The sequence below is a fragment of the Scaptodrosophila lebanonensis genome, unplaced genomic scaffold (genome assembly GCF_003285725.1).
Source record: "Scaptodrosophila lebanonensis strain 11010-0011.00,11010-0021.00 unplaced genomic scaffold, SlebRS2 tig00000072-arrow-pilon, whole genome shotgun sequence".
In the NCBI taxonomy this organism is placed as follows: Eukaryota; Metazoa; Arthropoda; class Insecta; order Diptera; family Drosophilidae; genus Scaptodrosophila; species Scaptodrosophila lebanonensis.
The window spans coordinates 5,615,546-5,636,063 of record NW_022060558.1 but is presented as its reverse complement, the minus strand read 5'-3'; the positions used below and the strand labels follow the sequence as shown (position 1 = coordinate 5,636,063).

General features: G+C 37.6%; 4 protein-coding genes across 4 annotated transcripts; 1 reads left to right on the top strand and 3 right to left on the bottom strand.

The window, feature by feature from the left end:
• Nucleotides 1-5,929: 5,929 nt before the first annotated feature.
• LOC115625424 (carbonic anhydrase 2) lies at nucleotides 5,930-6,756 on the bottom strand. Its single transcript, XM_030520463.1, has 3 exons — nucleotides 6,681-6,756; nucleotides 6,355-6,617; nucleotides 5,930-6,297 (listed from the first exon to the last, which is right to left on the bottom strand). Exons 2-3 carry the CDS (start codon nucleotides 6,610-6,612, stop codon nucleotides 5,932-5,934), a joined length of 624 nt encoding a protein of 207 aa, XP_030376323.1. The 5' UTR covers nucleotides 6,613-6,617; nucleotides 6,681-6,756; the 3' UTR covers nucleotides 5,930-5,931.
• Nucleotides 6,757-15,748: 8,992 nt separating this feature from the next.
• LOC115625252 (protein spindle-F) lies at nucleotides 15,749-17,357 on the bottom strand. Its single transcript, XM_030520245.1, has 2 exons — nucleotides 16,492-17,357; nucleotides 15,749-16,426 (listed from the first exon to the last, which is right to left on the bottom strand). Exons 1-2 carry the CDS (start codon nucleotides 17,213-17,215, stop codon nucleotides 16,038-16,040), a joined length of 1,113 nt encoding a protein of 370 aa, XP_030376105.1. The 5' UTR covers nucleotides 17,216-17,357; the 3' UTR covers nucleotides 15,749-16,037.
• Nucleotides 17,358-17,795: 438 nt separating this feature from the next.
• Nucleotides 17,796-19,335, top strand: LOC115625464 (methionyl-tRNA formyltransferase, mitochondrial). Its single transcript, XM_030520512.1, has 4 exons — nucleotides 17,796-18,001; nucleotides 18,193-18,517; nucleotides 18,584-18,746; nucleotides 18,952-19,335. Exons 1-4 carry the CDS (start codon nucleotides 17,796-17,798, stop codon nucleotides 19,329-19,331), a joined length of 1,074 nt encoding a protein of 357 aa, XP_030376372.1. The 3' UTR covers nucleotides 19,332-19,335.
• Nucleotides 19,322-20,276, bottom strand: LOC115625271 (39S ribosomal protein L32, mitochondrial). Its single transcript, XM_030520273.1, has 3 exons — nucleotides 20,147-20,276; nucleotides 19,710-19,952; nucleotides 19,322-19,651 (listed from the first exon to the last, which is right to left on the bottom strand). Exons 1-3 carry the CDS (start codon nucleotides 20,229-20,231, stop codon nucleotides 19,389-19,391), a joined length of 591 nt encoding a protein of 196 aa, XP_030376133.1. The 5' UTR covers nucleotides 20,232-20,276; the 3' UTR covers nucleotides 19,322-19,388.
• Nucleotides 20,277-20,518: the final 242 nt, after the last annotated feature.

The following is a 20,518-nucleotide window of genomic DNA, read 5'->3' as shown; positions in this document are numbered from 1 at the left end:
TCGCCACGCGCCAGCTCGCCACGCCCCATCCGTTCGCCTGGCCGCAGCCTCACGCTGAGCCGCTCCCGCTCACCTGGCCGCAGCCTCACGCCAAGCCGCTCCCGCTCACCGAGCCGCATCCGCTCGCCACGCCGCTTCCATTCCCTTAGCCACGGGCGCGCGCGGAGCCAATCCCGCACGCCACGCCGCTCCCGTACACCGAGCAACTCCCGCTCGCCCCTCTCCAATTCAGCAGGCCCCGAGTCACTGGCTCTCAACAGGGAGAGCATGTGGGGCACTGCGATCGCGCCCACAGCGTCCATATACCTGTCCGGCGGCAGCAAGCGTTGGACCGTGAAGGCCGTGCTCAACGTCTGCGCACCGACGAGCGCTATTGACAGGTCCTGGGCTAGGGCCCTGGGTATCCGCAGTCAGATCACCGAGGGAGTCGAGGTGTGCCTGGTGACCGTGGCATCCAGGACGACTAGCTGGCGCCGCGAGGTAACGCTCGAGGTGGCCCCGGAGCTTCGCTATAGGCTCCCCGTTCGGACCGTCGACAGACCGTCGCCTGAGCGCTACGGGAACGTGCGGCTGGCCGACGACGACTGGTGCACGCCAGCCTCCATTTTCATCGTACTGGGCGCTAGTTTGTATCAGGAGCTTCTCATGCCAGGGATAGTACCTGCCAGCGACGGCTTCCCGGCGGCTCAACAGACCCAGCTGGGCTGGGTCATTTCTGGCGCGTGCCACTGAAGTCTTCCCGCATCCTGCAGGGGGGGGAGAATGTTGATGTGGCAGCACTCTGCCAGTGTTGACATGGCAACGCTTGCCAGCAACATCTGCTGGCAGAGCGCTGCTAGCGTCGGCGGCCTCTCCCTCTTTCATATGGGCAGCTAAGCGCCACTGCAATTAGGTTAAGTTTAGTTTCAAATTGTCATACAAGTGAAGAATATATATATACGTGCGAGTCACGTCACAGTGAAAAGGAAAGCAGACGCCATTTTACTTCCCTTGCGGTTTTTGGACTTTCACCCCCAACGCCCCACGCCAACATTCGCTAATATTGCCTTTGAACAGTGAGAAGATACAAGTAATGCGAAAAATTGTTTAATAACATATTAAAGATATTCAAGCTCAAGAACACAATTGTTAGGTCAAATTTTTTTGCCAAGAATGTAAAATGCTTCTACACCTAACAAAATCATTTGGAAATTTTAGCTCTTATAGTACTACATGGCCATATAGTATATTTTAATGTTTTTATATGGATTTAATTTTTATATACTTTATTGTGCCTGCTACGTCTTCTTCTGGGCTTTACATGTGTACAATCGCACTAAGCGCTTGGTCTTTGGGGTAAATAGGTTGACTCCATATATAAACCTGCTTTTGTTAAGTTATATTTCAATACAGGCATTTGTATATTATATAGAGTCGGTTATAATCCCATTATTGCCGTCTAAATGCATCATTTTTTATTAAACTTACCGTTTTTGAATTCAATTCAATAGGTGATTGCCGTCGACCAACGTCGCATGTCGATGCTGGAGCAAGACCTTTATCATTTTGCAATTGTGTATAAATTTCACCGTTTATTAGTTGGGACATTTTTTAGTAGTCCACCAGCATTTATTTACCCTCATTTATATTAATATCAGCTTGAACACTGTACGGTATCACTGTTATAATTATGCAAATTATGATCAAGTGGTTGGGGTCTGCTTTTGCAATAGATATTTTTGACTGCATTTCGAAGACCTCCAAAGGTATTCATTCAATACGATCCCAAAGGTGGACTAAGGTAACGCTTTTTGCTTTTAGCTGTTATCTTTGATCTAAATAGTTGAATAAGTATGTCTAATGTCTGCGACTAGTTGATTTGTTTTACAAAATTGTATTATTCTGACTTTCGCCTTAAGTTAAACGAGGTTGAAAAATATTTTAAGATGATCCTACGCTTTAGGAATACAATAGATCTGCGCGACAAAATAAATTGGAGTATACGTTTATGTGTTTCAAATTAATCTGCTAAGCCCTAAGTACGACGATTTTATAGTTTTAATCGCTGTAAATCTACACATTTAATTAATTTTGGAAGTAAGGGCAAATGTATCTTATATCTATTTATAAGATCTATAGTATGTACTACAAAATGCGACTTTTAGAATCACCCTTCTTATGTACGTATGTATAGTATAGTGTCCCAATCGCACTCAAACACTCTGCATTGACAAAAAAAAACAAGTTAAAAAGCCTAAGTCGGATGTCCCGACTTTAAATACTCTGTACATATGTTTACAATAATTAAAAAAATGAAAAAAAAATTTGGATCGATTTTACCTCTTCGAACGCACGTAAAGCATCAGCATCAACAACAGCTGCGGGAAGCGCTTGGGCAGCAAATATATTTATGGCCATAACTTCTTGTTAAATCGGTCTATCATAGTGAAACTTGGGAGGGAGGGAAATTCCAAAATACACATTTTCTGCGTATTCACATAAGGCATCTTGGACTAAAATTTGATGTTCCTAGGTCTTATAGTCTCCGAGTACAGAGTATAAAAAGCAAAAGTATAAAGATTTATTTTGATTAGATTAGATCACAGCTTTGCATTACATTGATAACTTGTCGGTAAAATTTTTTTATACCATAAAGAACCCAACTATGGTGTAAAGATTTAGTTAAACAAGATAAGATCATCTTTACGCCATAGCAGCTTTATATTACTTACGCTGTTAAAGTGTCGTTACCTTTATTTATTACCAAATAAACTTGTTTATATTTGATTTTTTTTATGGAACTTTTGCGTTTTGAGATTGGTCATGTCTGTCTGTCTGTCCGTCTGTATGAGCGCAAGGATATCAGAAAGTATGAGAGGTAGAATAACCAAACTTGGTATCCAGATTCTCCTAAGCCCGAGAAAGGGCAAGTTTGTTCATTTTTTCGATACAATTATACCCTGTACCCAAAGGGTGAAAAAGTACTATACTAGTTTTCTGCGAATGTATGTAACAGGCAGAAGGAGGCGTGCCAGGCCATTCTAAGTATATATATTTTTTGACAACAAACATGTTCACACAGACACGAATAGACGCGCATAGACACTCACATAGACGCAATTGCTTTGTAAATGTGCAATTATACATCGTTGACGTGCGTTCAACATTTTTTAAAAATTTGTTTATAATTATTCTAAACATATGTACAGAGTATTTAAAAGTCGGGACACCCGACTTTAGCTTTTTTGCTTGTTACATGAGAATCTGAAACACCTTGCTCTTAGTCTACCATCACAAGCTTTCAAAATTCTCGAAACATGATCGATATGATAATCGATTCAAAAAATGGTCAGCTATATTCACTCATAAAATTAATCTATATTTATACTCTGTACATGAAATGTACAAGAGTATATTAGGTTTGCGGGAGCTGAAAAATGTAACAGGCAGAAGGAGGCGTGGCAGACCCCACAAAGTATATATATTCTTGATCAGCATGACGAGACGAGTCGATCTAGCCCTGTCTGTCTGTCTGTCCGTCTGTCCGTCCGTATGAACACCTGGATCTCAGAGACTATAAGAGATAGAGACACCAAATTTTGCACAAAGATGCGTTATGTGTGTATTCTATACGAGTTTGCTTTAATTTTTTTGATTTTCCCCCCCACTTCCCGTCTATGGGGGTTTTCCCGATTTTCCATTCGTATAATCGCCTATATCTCGGAGACTATAAGACCTAGGAACACCAAATTTTAGTCCCAGATGCCTTCCCCTCCCTCCCCCTCTACCCCGTAACTCCCGTAATTCTTGGAATTTCGAACTAAATTGGAAATACCCCCAGTTGGTTATTATGTGTCCGTATGCCAAATTTCATTATGATAGACCGATTTAACAAGAAGTTATAGCCATAAATATATTTGCTGCTGCAGCGCTGCTCAAGCGCTGCCCGCGGCTGTTGTTGATGTTGCTGTTTGGTTGACTGCGAAAATGCTTACACAGACACGAATTGATGCGCATAGGCATACATACACTCACACAGACGCAATTGCTATGTAAATGTGCAATTATACGTGAGTTCGAATACCGAGAGAGGTAAAATCGATCAAATTTTTTTTTTTATTTTCTTAATTTTTGTATTTTCTATAATTATTGTAAACGTATATACAGAGTATTTCAAAGTCGGGACACCCGACTTTAGCTTTTTTACTTGTTTTAATAATAAATCAACCTACCACAGTAGATTGGATCATGACTGAGTTAATAAAATTTAAACAGTTCGCCTGTATTCTCGAAATACTTATAACCGATATTGAATTAAAATCGATTAAAAAAGTACAATCTTAGCTACGTAAACTCGCAAAATAAATGTATACTTATGAAAAAAAAAAAATCTAGCCGCTTGAAGGGTAAAAATGTGGTATAGATTCTAGTCGAAATATATCGATTATAATTAAGCATTAGAACATTAGCGTTAAAAAGTTCGTAAAATACCTGCTTATTTTTACGATTTACGCTTGGAGCGCGAGGCCCTTAAATTCGCGGGGCCCGTAGCATTTGCTACTCTTGCTACGTGGCTTATCCGGCACTGGTGTATGCATATCTTTCTGATCAGTAGGACAAGAGAAGTTGATAAGCGCCAATATGGAAACTCAAAGAAACACTGCTGAGCTTGGTTAAAAGGGGAAGCAGTACTTGACGTTGGTTGGTGAAATCAATCACTAGACTGTTGATCAAGAGGTAAAGACCGGTAAAGCTTAAGAACAGTAATTTATAGGGGTTAAAATATCGGACCACAAATAATTGGAAAATTCTTACCGGCTTTTTAGGGTACTACTGATTAAATAATCGCAGGTGGACACATAAGCATAAAATATATATTGCGTGCACCAAAAATAATGTACAGCGAACACATCCTGAAACCTGTAAAGCAAACCGCCAAAGCAAATAGGGCAACAAAAAATGCACAAACAATAATCAAGTGTTCTTTTGTCAAACTTCATCGAGATAGGTCAAGTCTAAAGGAAGTTATGTTGATGCTCTGCCAGGAGTTGTTGTGTCTGCTTTGCCAAAACTCTGCCATATACACAACTTCGTATATGTATGTAGTTCTTTTATTTTGTTTTCAGCATTTCCATCAATGACTGAATATACATATTAGGTTATAAGTTATGCAAATTATATAACATCTGTTTGTTACGCCTACTCTCCTGTGTTTCCAACTGTAAAACTAAAACCTAATTGAACCCCTGCTCTGTTGCTTGTTACATGACATTTAGAAACTTTCTCTCTCGGTTTTTCGCACGCGTTAAGTACTGCTAGCTGCTTCTTCCGGCTTAAAACACACGAGACTTTTGAAAGAAGGGCAGCGGAAAAATTAAAATACTTGTAAGTAGTGTTGGCGCAAAAATTCACAGATACTCATATGAGCATCTATCAAACGGCGGAGTACAAAATTAGAACATTAGAACATTACACTTAAAAATACCATTATGGGACTCGATCCAAATAAACACATCTCCTCTTAGTATTTTATTTCTAATTATTTAATAATTTAAGATTGTATTATATAATACTTAAAGCTCCAGGGTGGAGCCAATGCAACCTTATAAAGCTTTCCTGATATATATAGTATAACATTCTTTAGCCAAGGAACTAAATTTCGTTTGTAACGTCTCTGTAATTTTAATTGATAGGTGGACTGTTTCACGAAATTTGAAAAGTGCCTTAATTTGTATCGGCATGAAGGGTACGTGTAGATAGTAACTGTATTTGCATACGGCAGAGTCTGTGGTAAATGAACATAATTTGTATGTACAGAAATAAGTCTTAGCTCATTTAGTTGATTTGTTCTAAATAAATTTATGATCGAAAATAAATAAATTACATAAAACTGACAAATAAATACTTTAGCTTTAAGCTTTCGATTTTTCGAATTTTCGATAGGGTTTGTTTTTAGCCAAGGAAAATGTTGCTCAGATCTTTTGTGGTGCGATAGACGACAGCTCGATTATTACGGGGCTGTGTTAAGCGAAAGGTGTCTGTGAGAACATCTCCATTTGAGTCCCTCATGTTCCAAAATGTAGAGACAAATTCGTATGGCAGTGGCAGAGCATGGGGGAAAACAGTCCAAGTGACAGCTTCATGGCAGTCGGGCACTGTCAAGGAACCCTTATAGGTGAAAAAGTCGGCCGTGTTCAGATCTCCCAACAGTTGGCCTAGAGTAATGGAACCAGAAACCTGTGCCGTCGAATCGTACTCGATCACATTGGGAATCTGTGCAAATACCCTGCTTAGACCAGGATAGAATTTGCTGGGATACTGCAAATTTGTTCAAATATTAATATAATGTAATATTTATAGATTCATACTACTCACGTTTGCAATTTTGAACATAATGCCTAATACAGCTAAGCCGTCTGAATATTGTGCAGCTTCCGAGACAGTTGCATATCGGATATTTCTATGCACAATATGCATTTCAACGTCATACTGCCTTCTGCTAATGATGTGCTCGGAGCCTCTTGTCGTAGGTGATCCCCAATGGAAGTGAAGACCTTCGGCCACATACTTGGATTTCAATAAGCCACCGGTTATGGTGGGTCTACCACCGTTGACTGTTTCCGGTATATCCATGTGGACTGTTGGATAAATTAAAGAGCATTTATTCTTCAGTATTCTTTGTGTTTGTTATCTCAATTTACCGGTATGTCCATCATTAATCAAAGTCAGAGGTCCTCTGAGTAAGCTGTCATAGTTTATGAAAACAATGCGCGGCAACGGTAGAATAAGCGACTAAAGAAAACAACACCATGACGTAGAGTTAAAAGAAAGCATTTCAAATATTTCTTCATACAGCTAAAATCAATTACTGTGCTAATAAAGCTTGGACGAATTCCCTGTAAACTCGTTCACTGCACGCCGCTAAAATCAGCGCGAAACAGCGTGAAATGTGCAGAAAATTGGAGCGGTCGGAAACAATTTGTTGAAATTCCCAACGATTATCAAATTAGCTGCCAGTTGCAACCGAACTTATCTTATATTGCTAGCTTGCTTGTACTTGTATGTTTGCACGATGAGCGCACATTTTCTTTTGATATGCCATATGGCCATATGGTAATCGAACCGTTAAAACATGTTTTAAAATTAGTTATACAAGTAGTTGACAAATGGAGATTGATCTGAATTCGGTTTCACATATATATGAAATTCATTTTGTGTTGGACCAACAACGGGCTATGCAATATGCACAATTTTCCTTGTAATGGTCGACATACATATGTATGTATGTGTATACTCTTTTTTTAGTATCAAAGAATTTTGTGAACTATCGGAATCGATTATATTCATACAGTTTGATTAAAAATTGAGAATTGAAGTAATACATACTATAAGTAGGTATACATATTGCTGGGCAAGAGAAATGGGTAAGTTAAACGGGCATTGGCATTTTAATTACGACTGTTAAGTACTTGTGGTAACATATGAAAGTCGACGGAAACTTAAATTAGCTAAGAGCCTGCACGATATGTCTATTCCTTCAAAGTATTCATTCGTCAAGTTCTCATAATAGCCTAGTAGAGTTTAGGGTAAAAAAATGTATAACTACTCAAAATACGTTAAGTGATCTCAAATACTTCTTAACTACATTTTCACATATCAAATATCATGATAAAGTTGCGAGTTTTGCCTTTACAAAGAATACATAGGTGATAGATATTCATCACCGATAAATTATTAATACTATAGGTTTTTTTAGAGCCTTTCATTTAACTACAACAGTAGGAATTGCAGACTCTCTTACCCCACGTATTCAAGGAATAATAATTGCAACTTAGAAAAACATACATCCATATAGTACAGTATAGTATATTGAACACAATTTTTTAAGTAGTGCCCACTTTTCTATGAACATTTTCACAATTCCATACATTATCGCTATCCCTGTGCATCAAAAACAAAAACTATCATTCGAACGGTAATTTTTCAGCTTCAAAAACACAAAACACTAAAAATATAAAACATCACAAGGCACAATATTACAATACCTTGTAAATATTTTAATTGTTCACACTAACAATATCTCACATATTCCATACACATTTGTACATACAAGTATGTAAGTACCTGTCTTATATCCAAGTGTATTGGCGATTGTCTCACACCCGATGAACAGAGTCCACCCCAATCCTCGCCGTATTGATCGTAGGTCCATTTTTCATTGCCATTGGTGACATCTGCAAAATGTATACAAAACAAACCAGCCAATTTTTTACATATATTTTACTTTCTTGGAACCACTTATAATAAAAACAAAAACATAAATTTTAAATACGAACTGTATCAGTTTGATTGATAATTTTTCAAATTGGAAATAACGATTTTTTCACTGATATTTTTAAAAACGAGCTGTAACGCATTTCAGGGTCCATTTAAAATAAGTTATGGGCAAATTATACGTTTTGATGACTTTTTATCTCATTATTTTTTTGTTTTGAGTCTCAATTTCTCTACGACCTTTCGAAAAGGCATCTTCAAGATATATTACCGTTTGAGCCTGGTGGCTGATACTGCACGAATGGTAGCAACAGAATAAGTTTATTTTCTTATTTATTTCCGCGTCCTATTTTGTTCAATAACTGAAATGTTGTTATGATTTACATAATTTATGTCGCGTCTCCGTGAAATAACGAATGCTGCTGCTGCTCAGCGCGACGGAACACAACTAAGACAGCATAAAAAACGATTCGGATCTTTTATAGCTACGCAGTAGCAAAGTGTTAAAGCTAACAGCTACCTCTGCACAGCTGCACCCGGCCATTAACCGACTTACATATGGTATATACATATACTTGTATATGTACATATGGGTATGGGGGGTGCGTGACAAACGCAACTATCGCATAAACATCGAATGATTGACACTCCGCTCTAGTGCAGACATCTTAATTGCACAGTTGGGATGGAAATGTTCACAACCCATGATGCACTATGCACGCTTATTTGGGCGTCTAGTTTAAAAATAAAAGAATATTATTTGTGACTTACGAAAGAGCGAAACTACAGCCCAGATATAAACATTTACGTAAGCCGTATGACCTTTCTTCTAATTTCAGTCTTCATCGCTTGCTAAGGTCCAAAAGCATATTTGGTTTGTTCAAAGTAAAAATGTTACAGGCAAAGGGATGCGTGCCTAGCCTCACGAAGTATAAACGTATTTACATACATACATATGTATGTTCTTGAGCAGCCCTGTATATTTGTCTCTCCGTTCATCCCTATGCACCTCGATATCAGAGACTATAAGAGCTAGAGATTCCAAATTTTGTTCCCTACTTATACAAGTATGTATGAGTAAAAAGTATGTACATTTCAAAATTTCCGACTTTGTTTTTATACCCTGTACCCGTAGGGTAAAAAGGGTATATTAGGTTTGTGCAAAGTATGTAACATACAGAAGGAAGCATCTCCGACCCCATAAAGTATATATATTCTTGATCAGCATGACGAGAGAAATCGATCTAGACATGTCCGTCCGTCTGTCCGTCCGTCTGTCCGTCTGTCCGTCCGTCCGTCTGTCCGTCCGTCTGTCCGTCTGGATGAACGCGAGGATCTCAGAAACTATAAAAGCTAGAATAACCAAAGTTGGCATCCAGATTCTCCTAGGGAGTTTATTTTTTTTTTTTTAATTTCCCCCCCCTTCCCCCGCTGCAGAATTTCGTCAATAGCGTCCACATTTCAAATGCTACCTAAACCAAACTTTGCACACATAATTTATATATAATTGTCTACTGTTGTTCAAAATTTTATTCAATTCGGTCAATTCTAAGAAAAGTTATTAGCGAAACAAATTCTCGACAGTACAACCCCCCCAAACTGCAGCAACAAGTTCGCTCTTCTTCTTCCTCTTTTTGCTGCTGCTATGGGCGCATTTAACTCAGTGACGGAAGTTTACCTGGGTACAGGGTATTACACTGTCGGGCTTGCTCGACTGTAGCGTTCTCTCTTGTTAAAATTTATGTAATGATTCACACATAGTTAAGAGTCGACTTTAGCTTTTCCACTTGTTTTTTTAATATTTTTATGTACAGTTATTCTACATTTTAGTCTTGTAAATTTGTTGTAATCTTTAAAAACTTAAAGCTGAGTTTTGTTCTTTTAATAAAGAAAAATTTATGTTTATTTAAATTTTTTTTCAGTGGTGCTTGCAGAAACTTACCACAGTTTTATCACAATAGCATCATATATACATATATACGAGCATTTGTACTAATGCAAGATCGTATGCAACTTTTTCCAAGGGGTGGGGGGGTATATAATGCACGATGCGTTAAAATATTAATTTGAATGTATGGTCGACTTCAGATTGCGAAGTTTTTTTCTGTAGATTACGGGGGAGGGGGAAGGGGGGATTGGGTCTCCTGCTCTCCTGCGAACGCCTTTGAATACCATATAAATTTAAACTTGTAAACATACATACGTACATAACTACATACATACATAGAAACCATCTAGCAATATGCACATTCATAAAGAATTCCAATTAATATGGAAATATTTACTTTCGATAATATGCATGTTGTTATTAATTTGGGTTTTATTGTGAATATTTGAATAACAGTATTTTTTACTTCTATCGATTTCTAAAGTTATACAAAAAAAATTTTTTGTAAATAGGCGCGTTACGCATTTTTGCCCTGAACCGAAATTTGTTGCTTAAGCAAACTTAGCATATACATTCATGCATACGTATATGCTTGTATTTTGAATAAATATTTGTGCTCGGTTCCTCACAACGATATTTCGCGATCTCTTATGTTGATGAAAGACATATGTAAATGCAATTCATATATAATATATAATGTTAATCGTGATGTTTTCGCTTTTTGCTGCCAACAGCTGATTGACTTTTGTGTTAATAAGGGTATGAACTTAAATTGCTTTTGAAAATATCCAATTATCAAATTATAAATTTTATAAACAGTCGAGCAAGCCGACAGTGAAATACTCTGTACCCACACCCTCAAAAAATAATAAAATTTAAAAGAAATAACAAACATGATCTGTTTAGGGCTTATGGGAACCTTGATTAAGTGGGTACACGGTATTTAAGAGCTGAGCCCGCTCGACACTAGCATTCCTTTCTTGTTTTTTGGGGCAATCACGCATAGACATACACGTATGTATGTACATTCATACATACTTGTATATATGTATGTAAATAGATGCAATTCCGATGAAAATCATTTTTTAAGATTTACTTTTAGATTTCACAAAGTGGCCTATTACTTAAATTGAAATATGTACATATACTCTATAATATAGACTCTATATAAATAGATGCTGCAGTTTGTGGGTGTAGTGCTGGAGTGAAATTTATTCGCTAATAATATTTTTAAAAACTGACCGATTTAAATGAAATTTGATATAAAAGTAGATATTTATTCATAGATTACGTGTAAAAAGTTTGGTTTATGGACAGTATTGACAAAATTCTATAGCGATGAGAAGGAAAATAAAAAAAGTAAAGTAAACTTGTATAAACTAAAAACAGCTCTGGTTTATCTACTTGTCCCATTTTAACTCTTTGTCGGTCCTATTTGAAAAGAGTTAATTTATGAAATAACTCCTATGAAATATATGTATCTTAGTATTTTATTATGGTAAGTAAGATGTTGTAGCAACGATCCTTATATATGTGAATACGTACATGTACATGTATGTATTGAAAGATCAGCGAAAACTGATTACCAACACTGTAATTCGCTTGTATTTTGCTTACTTTGGTATTGAAATTCGCAACCAAGGTGAAATGTGGATGCCTCATAGTGTTTGTAAAATATGCATTGAACACTTGCAACAATGGGAATTAAAGGGAGTCAATATACTGGTCCTTTTCCAATATTCTGAGGGTGTTGACGAAGGATGATTTTGTCTTTGGTTCTGTCGTGCAACTAATCTTGGTATAGGTATATCTGCACCAATTTGGCTTGCAATTTTATCTTCAATATGTAAAATATTTTATATTTTTATACTCTGTACATGAAATGTACAAGAGTATATTAGGTTTGCGGGAGCTGAAAAATGTAACAGGCAGAAGGTGGCGTGGCAGACCCCACAAAGTATATATATCATTGATCAGCGTGACAAGACGAGTCGATCTAGCCCTGTCTGTCTGTCTGTCCGTCTGTCCGTCCGTATGAACACCTGGATCTCAGAGACTATAAGAGATAGAGACATCAAATTTTCCACAAAGATGCGTTATGTGTGTATTCTATACGAGTTTGTTTTATTTTTTTGATTTCCCCCCCCCACTTCCCCCTATGGGGGTTTTCCCGATTTTCCATTCGTATAATCGCCTATATCTCGGAGACTATAAGACCTAGGCACACCAAATTTTAGTCCAAGATGCCTTGTGTGAATACGCAGAAAATGTATATTTTGGAATTCCCTTCCCTCCCCCCTCTCCCACGCAAATGCGATTTTCTCTAACTCCCGTAATTCTTGGAATTTCGAACTAAAATTTGGCAAAAACCCCCAGTTAGTAATTATGTGTCCGTATGCCAAGTTTCACTATGATAGACCGATTTACCAAGAAGTTATAACCATAAATATATTTGCTGCTGCAGCGCTGCTCAAGCGCTGCCCGCGGCTGTTGTTGATGTTGCTGTTTGGTTGACTGCGAAAATGCTTACACAGACACGAATAGATGCGCATAGGCATACATACACTCACACAGACGTAATTGCTATGTAAATGTGCAATTATACACCCTTTACGTGAGTTCGAATACCGAGAGAGGTAAAATCGATCCAATTTTTTTTTCTTTTTTTATTTTTTTTATTTTTTATTTTCTATAATTATTTTAAACATATGTACAGAGTATTTCAAAGTCGGGACACCCGACTTTAGCTTTTTTACTTGTTTTATCAGCATTTTCGCGATGTTCCAAAACAAGATCTGTTATAGTTTTTATATGTTCCGCACACTGCAATAAGTCCTAACTTTTGGATTGTAACGCATATGCAGCCGGCGCTATCAGAAATGAATATTCAGCTATAATCACCAAGCATATTATAAAAAACGGCTTCATTGCAGCGGAATGGAGCTGGAATGCAGACTTTTGAGTTGCAGAGTTACCTTCTATAGAAAGTTTTTCCAAGCCGTCTACGATACTTATAAAGTTTTCTTTAAAAAGAGAAATACTTTTGTGACCATCGAGTTTCGCATAGCAAAAAAATTATTATATCTTTAATTGTAGATACAGTGTTGCGTATCTCTGGTACTGCGCTTAAATCATTAATAACTAAATTGAGCCTATGAGCTTGTTTATAAGATACTTTTAAAAGCGTTTGTAGACCTCTAATTTTACCAGCCATAGTGGAACATCCATCATAGCCCTGACCAACAAATTTTGACTGATCCAGTCCTTCTTTTTTTATAAATTCATCAATTACTGAAGCTATTGCTTTCGCATCCATCGCATGCAGACCATAAAACCCGACAATTTCTTCGCGTATAGCTACTTGATTTATATCAAAGAACCGAATCCCAATGGATAGTTGCTCTTTCCCAGAAATGTCTGCACTCTCATCGGCTAGAATGCTGTATGAGTATGCTTTTTTTGCCTGCAAAATTATATTTTCTTTAGCGTCTTCAGCGCACAAATTAATAATATCATTTTGAATTTGTGGAGAAGTGTACTGAGCATTTCTGTTTCCATTTTCTAAATGATGTTTTAAAATATCATCCCCTGCTTTAGCAGTTAATTTTGATATATCATGAAAAACGCCTGAAGAGAATGTAAATTTAATTCTCTAATATATTGCAATCTGAAACTGTATAAGTACTCACCAACATTATCAGTAGATTGGCCTGTACCACGAAGTGGTAGGTCGTGTGTACCGCAAAAAATAACTACTTTTATAATGGAGGTTAGAATCTTTCGATTTTGTTCCATTATTTTTTGGTGACCTGAATTTAACATTATGTCCACTGGTGTATCATTTAGAAATGCATTTGCCTCTATTGCCGCTTCAATATGGCATTGGGTCAATGGATGACTTTTGCACATTTCATGCTTATGATTATACCTGGTGAATGGTTTTCTTACGAAAGATCCCAGAATCCCTTTATAATTTTTTGGGGGAAAACGTACGCAGTAAAAGCATAGAGCACCTTTAACTTTTTTGGAATATGCCAACCACGGTGTGTACATTTCAAGCCAACGTGGCAAAATTTTTGTATTTGGAGATACTGCATCTGCCTCAAAATCATAGCTGTGGGGTGGCACCCAACAATTTCGTAACATATCTATTTTCTGCGTTTTCGAAATCATCGCAGAACGACCGATCCAACTGCCCGCTTTGAACCCCCTTCGCTAAAATCCTAAAAGATTTCCTGGATTGAGTACTTAGAAATTAAAAGCAGAAATTTTTGATGGGCCTAACTACGTCAATTAATTAATTGATAACTATATAGATCTTACAGTCGAGCAAGTCCGACAGTAAAATACCCTGTACACACCACTAAAAGGAAAATTAAAAAAAAAAAATTATTTCAAAAAATTTAATTAATTAATTAAATTAAATATAAAATATTCAACATATGCGTACATACATAAGTGTTTATGTACAATTTCAATAGAATTAATTAACATCAGAATCGTGTGTGTGCGTGTTTGGTTGTTCTAGCTTTTATACTTTCTGAGATCCTTGCGTTCATACGGACGGACGGACATGGCTTATGTTACATACATTCGCACAAAACTAGTATACCCTTTCACCCTTCCGGTACATGGTATAAAAATGTCGGCTGTAGTATGAGTCTACAAGTACACTAAATTTACTTTAATCATATAGATCAATTTCAATTTAATTTAGGAGATCTTAGTGAAGAACAATGAGAACGCTTCCATCAAGATATAAAAACAAGTAAAAAAGCTAAAGTCGGGTCTCCCGACTTTGAAATACTTTGTACATATGTTTAGAATAATTATAGAAATTAAAAAAATAAGAAAATTAAAAAAAATTTTGACGATTTTACCTATCTTGGTATTCGAATTATACACGTAAAGGGTGTATAATTGCAAATTTACATAGCAATTGCGTCTATGTGAGTGTATGAATGTCTATGCGCATCTATTCGTGTCTGTGTAAGCATGTTTGCAGTCAACCAAAGCACCAGCATCAACAACCGCTGCGGGCAGCGCTTGAGCAGCAAATATATTTATGGCTGACACATATTGACTAACTGGGGGTATTTCACAAATTTGAAGAATTATGGGAGTTAGAGAATATCATAATTTGCGGGGACAGGGAGGGAAATTCCAAAATACACATTTGGAAAATCAAAAAAATAAAACAATCTTGCACAGCGCACACACATAAGGCATCTTTGTGCAAAATTTGGTGTCTCTAGCTCTTATAGTCTCTGAGATCCAGGTGTTCATACGGAAGGACAGACAGGGCTAGATCGACTCGCCTCGTCATGCTGATCAAGAATATATAATATACTTTGTGGGGTCTGCCATGCCTCCTTATGCCCGTTACATTTTTCAACTCGCGCAAACCTAATATACTCTTGTACATTTCATGTACAGAGTATAAAAATGGGACTTGTTCTTTTACCAGCTCACAAGATATACTTAGAATCAGGTCTAATATCGTTTGCACCAAAATTTGTATCGGCCAGTGTAATGTATATTAAACGTTGGGTGACGTGAAACGTTTGTGATTTTCATGTCGCAAGCAGAGTATTTGAATAGTCGAAATAAAAGAAAACCATTTTTAATATAGATATTGTTATTACTAACTAGTTTAAAGTACTATACATAATTTAGATAATCGTACGCATGATTACAACAAAAGTTTAACATCAATTTAACCGTGCCAGGGTCGATAAGGCACAGATTGCAATGCGTTCTTAATTAACAAGTTCGTAAATCGTCCTTTTATGGACAGGATGAAAAGCTCAATGCGGCATTGATATACACACAGAAATAAACAAAAATGTTAGCAGATCTTTTACAGTTCAGTAGCAAAGTAGATGCGCTTGCTGGGTCAGAAATCGCCTACGTGCGAAACAAACTCGAAATTTCGTTCAATGCTGTTTTCCACTTCGGGCCCATCGTCAATAAAATGCATTTCTACATGCTCTTGGAACGCCTTGAACGAAATTTGACTGCTGTACATTTTGCCACACATAGGACATGTTTTGTCCATTGCATCAGCCTTCAGTTTCTCCTGTATAATGTTAAGACGGGACGTTGGGGCCGTTGTCATAATATGTCCGTTGTGATCGTTCATGGTCTCGTCCACTTGGCCACTTGTGTATTCATTGTGATATAGTTTGACGTCACTGTTCAGACCTTCATCCGTTTCTAGACTCTTATCTGCCATTTCTGGCTTGTGTGCAGCCTTTTGAGCACAATCAGGGCAAGGTTGCAGAGCTGTAAAACAATAAAACCTACTTTAATAATTTGTTTAGACTAAAGCATTTTGACTAATTTTTTACCTATGCGTGTTTCGATCAGCGTTAGTGCCGAGCTTAGCTCTTGCTGTTGTTTCATGGCCTCTCGTCGGAGGTCCTGAAACCCTTCCATGCAGCTCTTGGCATCCACATTGGCATCATTTTCATTGGCACCGCTGACATTCTCCACATGCAATCCATATGGATAGCCCAGCTCAACATCTCCGGCACCTGTACCAAAATCGTCTAGAGCTATCTCATCTAGACTGATGTCACGCATACCATCTGAGATCATTTTTTGACGCAGGTGAGGATTTGGCGAGTGTTGGGTAAATGTCTTTGAACGAATGAGGTTCTGGTTGGCACCAGTAGCAACGGTTTTCGCCTCATCGTCCTTGAACGAGCTGGTGAACATTTGAAGTTGTTGCGTCTGTTCTTTAGAAATTTGCGAAAGCCGTGACCACAGTCGACGATTTTCATTGGATACCATGTTAATTTGCTCGCTCAGCTGTTCCTTTTGCCGCTGAAGATCTGCTACTTGGCCGCGAAGCGACCGAACTTCGGTCAAATCACCACTTCCAGCCTCAGCGCTACTGTCGCTGCCATCACGTAGTCGCTGGTTTTCCTCCTCCATCGTAGATACACGGCGCTGCAATTGTATGCAACGCTCCTTCATTGTCTGCAATGCAACTTGTAACGCGTAGTTCATTTTTTCACTCGAGCTTGTGGTCGAATTGGTTGGGGTCCTTTCGCACGCTGATCTGTCCATTTTGGGCACTGGAATTGAGTCCTTAGAGCATCACTACTTATTGTTACTTCGCAATCAAAAATTTCCGGAATTTCTTTCTTCGGCTGTCTTATACAAATGACGATGCATTGTGTTAGAGATGAAGGTGCCTACGATGGATAAACTATCGATGGTTGGTGGCAACTATCGATGACATTTTCGTTATTACTAAAAAAGCTGCATACATGGAATTTATGAATTAAGTAGCAATTACTATTTTTGTGTTATTTACTGGGAAAGGCTAAAAAAGTACATATTTTATATTTGTGCCAATAAAATACCCGTAGTCTATATAAAGAAATTCGGTTTTTGATGATATTTATAAAATTTATAATTTATAAAATTGGATATGACAGAAGTGCTCTTTTTCAAATACAATTTTATTAAATTCAATATTTGGAAAAGATAATCATTAAGGCATTTTTATGCTATTTACACAAAAAGCCCAACCGATAGTTGCAAAGACCACTCAATAAAACCAGTGATGCCACCTTGCTATAATTTGCTTGTTCGTACAGCTGATGTTTGTTTACCATCGAACTATTATTTAATACCAATAGTAATGATAAAGACAGTTTGCAGCAAAAGTTTAGCCAATACCTTTTATAAATATAAGCGAAAAGTTGTGCAGCATGTTTGCCATAGCGTGACCCGTCTCCATTCATCTAAGCAAAGCCAAACACCGAAAATACTATTTTTTGGGACGGATCGTTTTTCATTGCCAAGCTTAGAGAATTTACATAAAAACTGCGGGTGTGATATAAATATGTATGTATATTTATGTACATTCCATAGTTCTGATCTTACATGCTTACATGTTATATATTTTGTAAAAGCATAAATATGTTTTAACTCTCATCAATTGATTAGGTTTTTGTATTTAAGTAAATTTTAATATGAACTACAAAAACATGCTTCAATGAAAAATTATACAACTAATTATTTAAATGCAATTGCAGGAACACACTTGGTGTCGTTACGTCCTTCAAGAATCCCGCAAATTGTGTCCGGAGTTATGCTGAGCGTGAGCATTTGCCATTGCAGCATTGGCCCATTACTAGCGCAGACTGTGCCGGCTATGATTTAGGTGTGGTGGTCTCCTTTGGTCACCTGATACCGGCATCTATTATAAATGCTTTCCCTCTTGGTATGATCAATGTACATGCAAGCTTGCTGCCTCGCTGGCGTGGAGCAGCACCTATCATCTACGCCATTATGCATGGAGATGCTATAACAGGTGTTTCAATTATGAAGATCGAGCCTCATCACTTTGACGTTGGTGCAGTAAGTCATAAGATTATGCAAAAGGGCCCAAAATATGCTATACATACTTATGTATTACGTTGGTAGATATTAGCACAAATGGAGGTACCCGTTAGAAGTGATGTATACATGCCGGAGTTGCATGCTTCCTTGGCACAGACAGGTGCAAACCTTTTGATGGAAGTAGTAAATGACATACATGAGAAACTCCAAAATGCGAAACCACAAGATAATTATTCTGCAACATATGGTTTGTATTAAAATATTGGGTTCATAAAACAATACGATAATCATATGCAACCGTTCTCAATTTTCATTAAGAAAAATTAAAGTCAAGAAAGTACATTGTATTATATTCGACTGCTTTCAAATAATTACAATGCATTTGTAAATTATACATGCATCCTGCAAGCAGTATATATACAAAATATGAATTTTCGAATTTTCTTCCACAGCACCAAAGATTACGTCGCGCATTACGGAAGTCGTCTGGTCCGACTCGAGCGCAGTCGAATTGTATGCCCGGCATCGAGCTCTCTACGGTTTTAAAAGTCTTACAACAAGTTTTCACGAAAAACAAATTCAGTTACTGGAGCTTCGCGTTCCTGAGCATCCTCTGACAATGGCTTCCCAAACCCCCGGACACTTCAGCTACCAGCGTGCGCGAAAATCTCTATTGATAAACTGTGCCTTGGGCACCCAATTGGAGGTCTTACAGCTGCGCATGCAAAACAAGAAACCAATGAGCGCACAGGAGTTTAGCAATGGGTTTCTGAATTGTGGCAAGACTCTTATGTTACATTTTACGCAAAATAAACAATCTGCTTTTTGTTAACAAACTGGCATTTTAATGCAAAAATGTGCAAATACACATAATAACTGATGCTCAGGGTTAGCCTAAGTCCGTTGGTTTAACCTCTTTAGTTTCTGACTGCTGTTGCGTAGATTTCTGCAGTAGATTCTTCGTGAACCACATGGGGCGTTGCTTTTGCATTTCCACGATTCTTTTTCCTTTCAGTGCGTCGGAGGCTTCTGCAGTCTTTTCGCCATCGTAAAGGACAATTACCTCTTGTTCTACCGGCTCAAGTCCCAAGTGTTCTTGTATTTTGTCTTGCATGAGCTGCGTTTCCTGACGCACCTTATCGTAGCAGTGAGCTGTTGGTATTGTTTAGAAGTTTTACTGCGTTTTTACCATAAGTTGGTTACTACTTACGACATAGCACACCGACTTCGTAATCATGGCCACATTGATTGCACGTGCGCAAATGGGTTTTCACCTTTAACGGTTTCCAAACGTATTCTGGGTAGCCGAATTTACGATTTAATCTCTTTTCAACAGTGCGTCGATGCTTAGGCACAGCCCATAGAACCCCATTGCCCAGAAGTTGTTTGAGATTGAAGTTCTGTGTGCTGCCCACGTCGTTAATTTGTTGATGAAAACCGGCTAAAGCTAGAGCTGCAGGAATATTTTAAAGTAAAGTGTAATGCATTATGTTGCGCAAGAAAGCTATATGTATTAATTTTAATGTGTGTTATATTGAAGAGTTATGGTTTTGGGTTATGGAAGTGTGCACTGCTGGATGCATAAACTTTATCTATATTCCATTTAGAGCTGTATGTACATATATCAACATTTCAATTACTACACACCTGGTGGCGGTGAGCCATTTGGCAGGAATAAGTGCTCCAAGTGTTGTACAAATTTTGTAATTGATAAAAACAAATTACGAGACATGCTTTTATCTGAATTTACGTAAAAATTTAGGAACACCGACAATAGAGATGAGCAATCATTCGAGTTTGTGTGATGCGTAACAGCCGTGACACAAAAATTCAAAACATAAGAAGATATTACAGTTACATAAAACGTAAACTAGGAGTTAAGTGTTCATTTACTTAGTATTATTTATATAGATTTTGTGATCGCATGTAAGCTCCTTAGTATTATTCTCAAAGATATAACAGAATATCCAATTAGATATAAACATTTCTCCCAGTCACAGTTTCAGTGCAGCTCGAAGT

Bases quoted from the DNA above. Each gene is read 5' to 3' on its own strand.
- LOC115625424 (XM_030520463.1), bottom strand. From the start codon at position 6,612: ATGGATATACCGGAAACAGTCAACGGTGGTAGACCCACCATAACCGGT. The intron at 6,298-6,354 runs GTGAGTAGTATG...ACAAATTTGCAG, and splicing joins TTATGTTCAAAATTGCAAAC to TATCCCAGCAAATTCTATCC.
- LOC115625252 (XM_030520245.1), bottom strand. From the start codon at position 17,215: ATGGACAGATCAGCGTGCGAAAGGACCCCAACCAATTCGACCACAAGC. The intron at 16,427-16,491 runs GTAAAAAATTAG...ATTGTTTTACAG, and splicing joins GCTGATCGAAACACGCATAG to CTCTGCAACCTTGCCCTGAT.
- LOC115625464 (XM_030520512.1), top strand. From the start codon at position 17,796: ATGATAAAGACAGTTTGCAGCAAAAGTTTAGCCAATACCTTTTATAAA. The intron at 18,518-18,583 runs GTAAGTCATAAG...TTACGTTGGTAG, and splicing joins ATCACTTTGACGTTGGTGCA to ATATTAGCACAAATGGAGGT. The intron at 18,747-18,951 runs GTTTGTATTAAA...TTTCTTCCACAG, and splicing joins TAATTATTCTGCAACATATG to CACCAAAGATTACGTCGCGC.
- LOC115625271 (XM_030520273.1), bottom strand. From the start codon at position 20,231: ATGTCTCGTAATTTGTTTTTATCAATTACAAAATTTGTACAACACTTG. The intron at 19,953-20,146 runs GTGTGTAGTAAT...ATATTCCTGCAG, and splicing joins AAATGGCTCACCGCCACCAG to CTCTAGCTTTAGCCGGTTTT. The intron at 19,652-19,709 runs GTAAGTAGTAAC...CAATACCAACAG, and splicing joins CGAAGTCGGTGTGCTATGTC to CTCACTGCTACGATAAGGTG.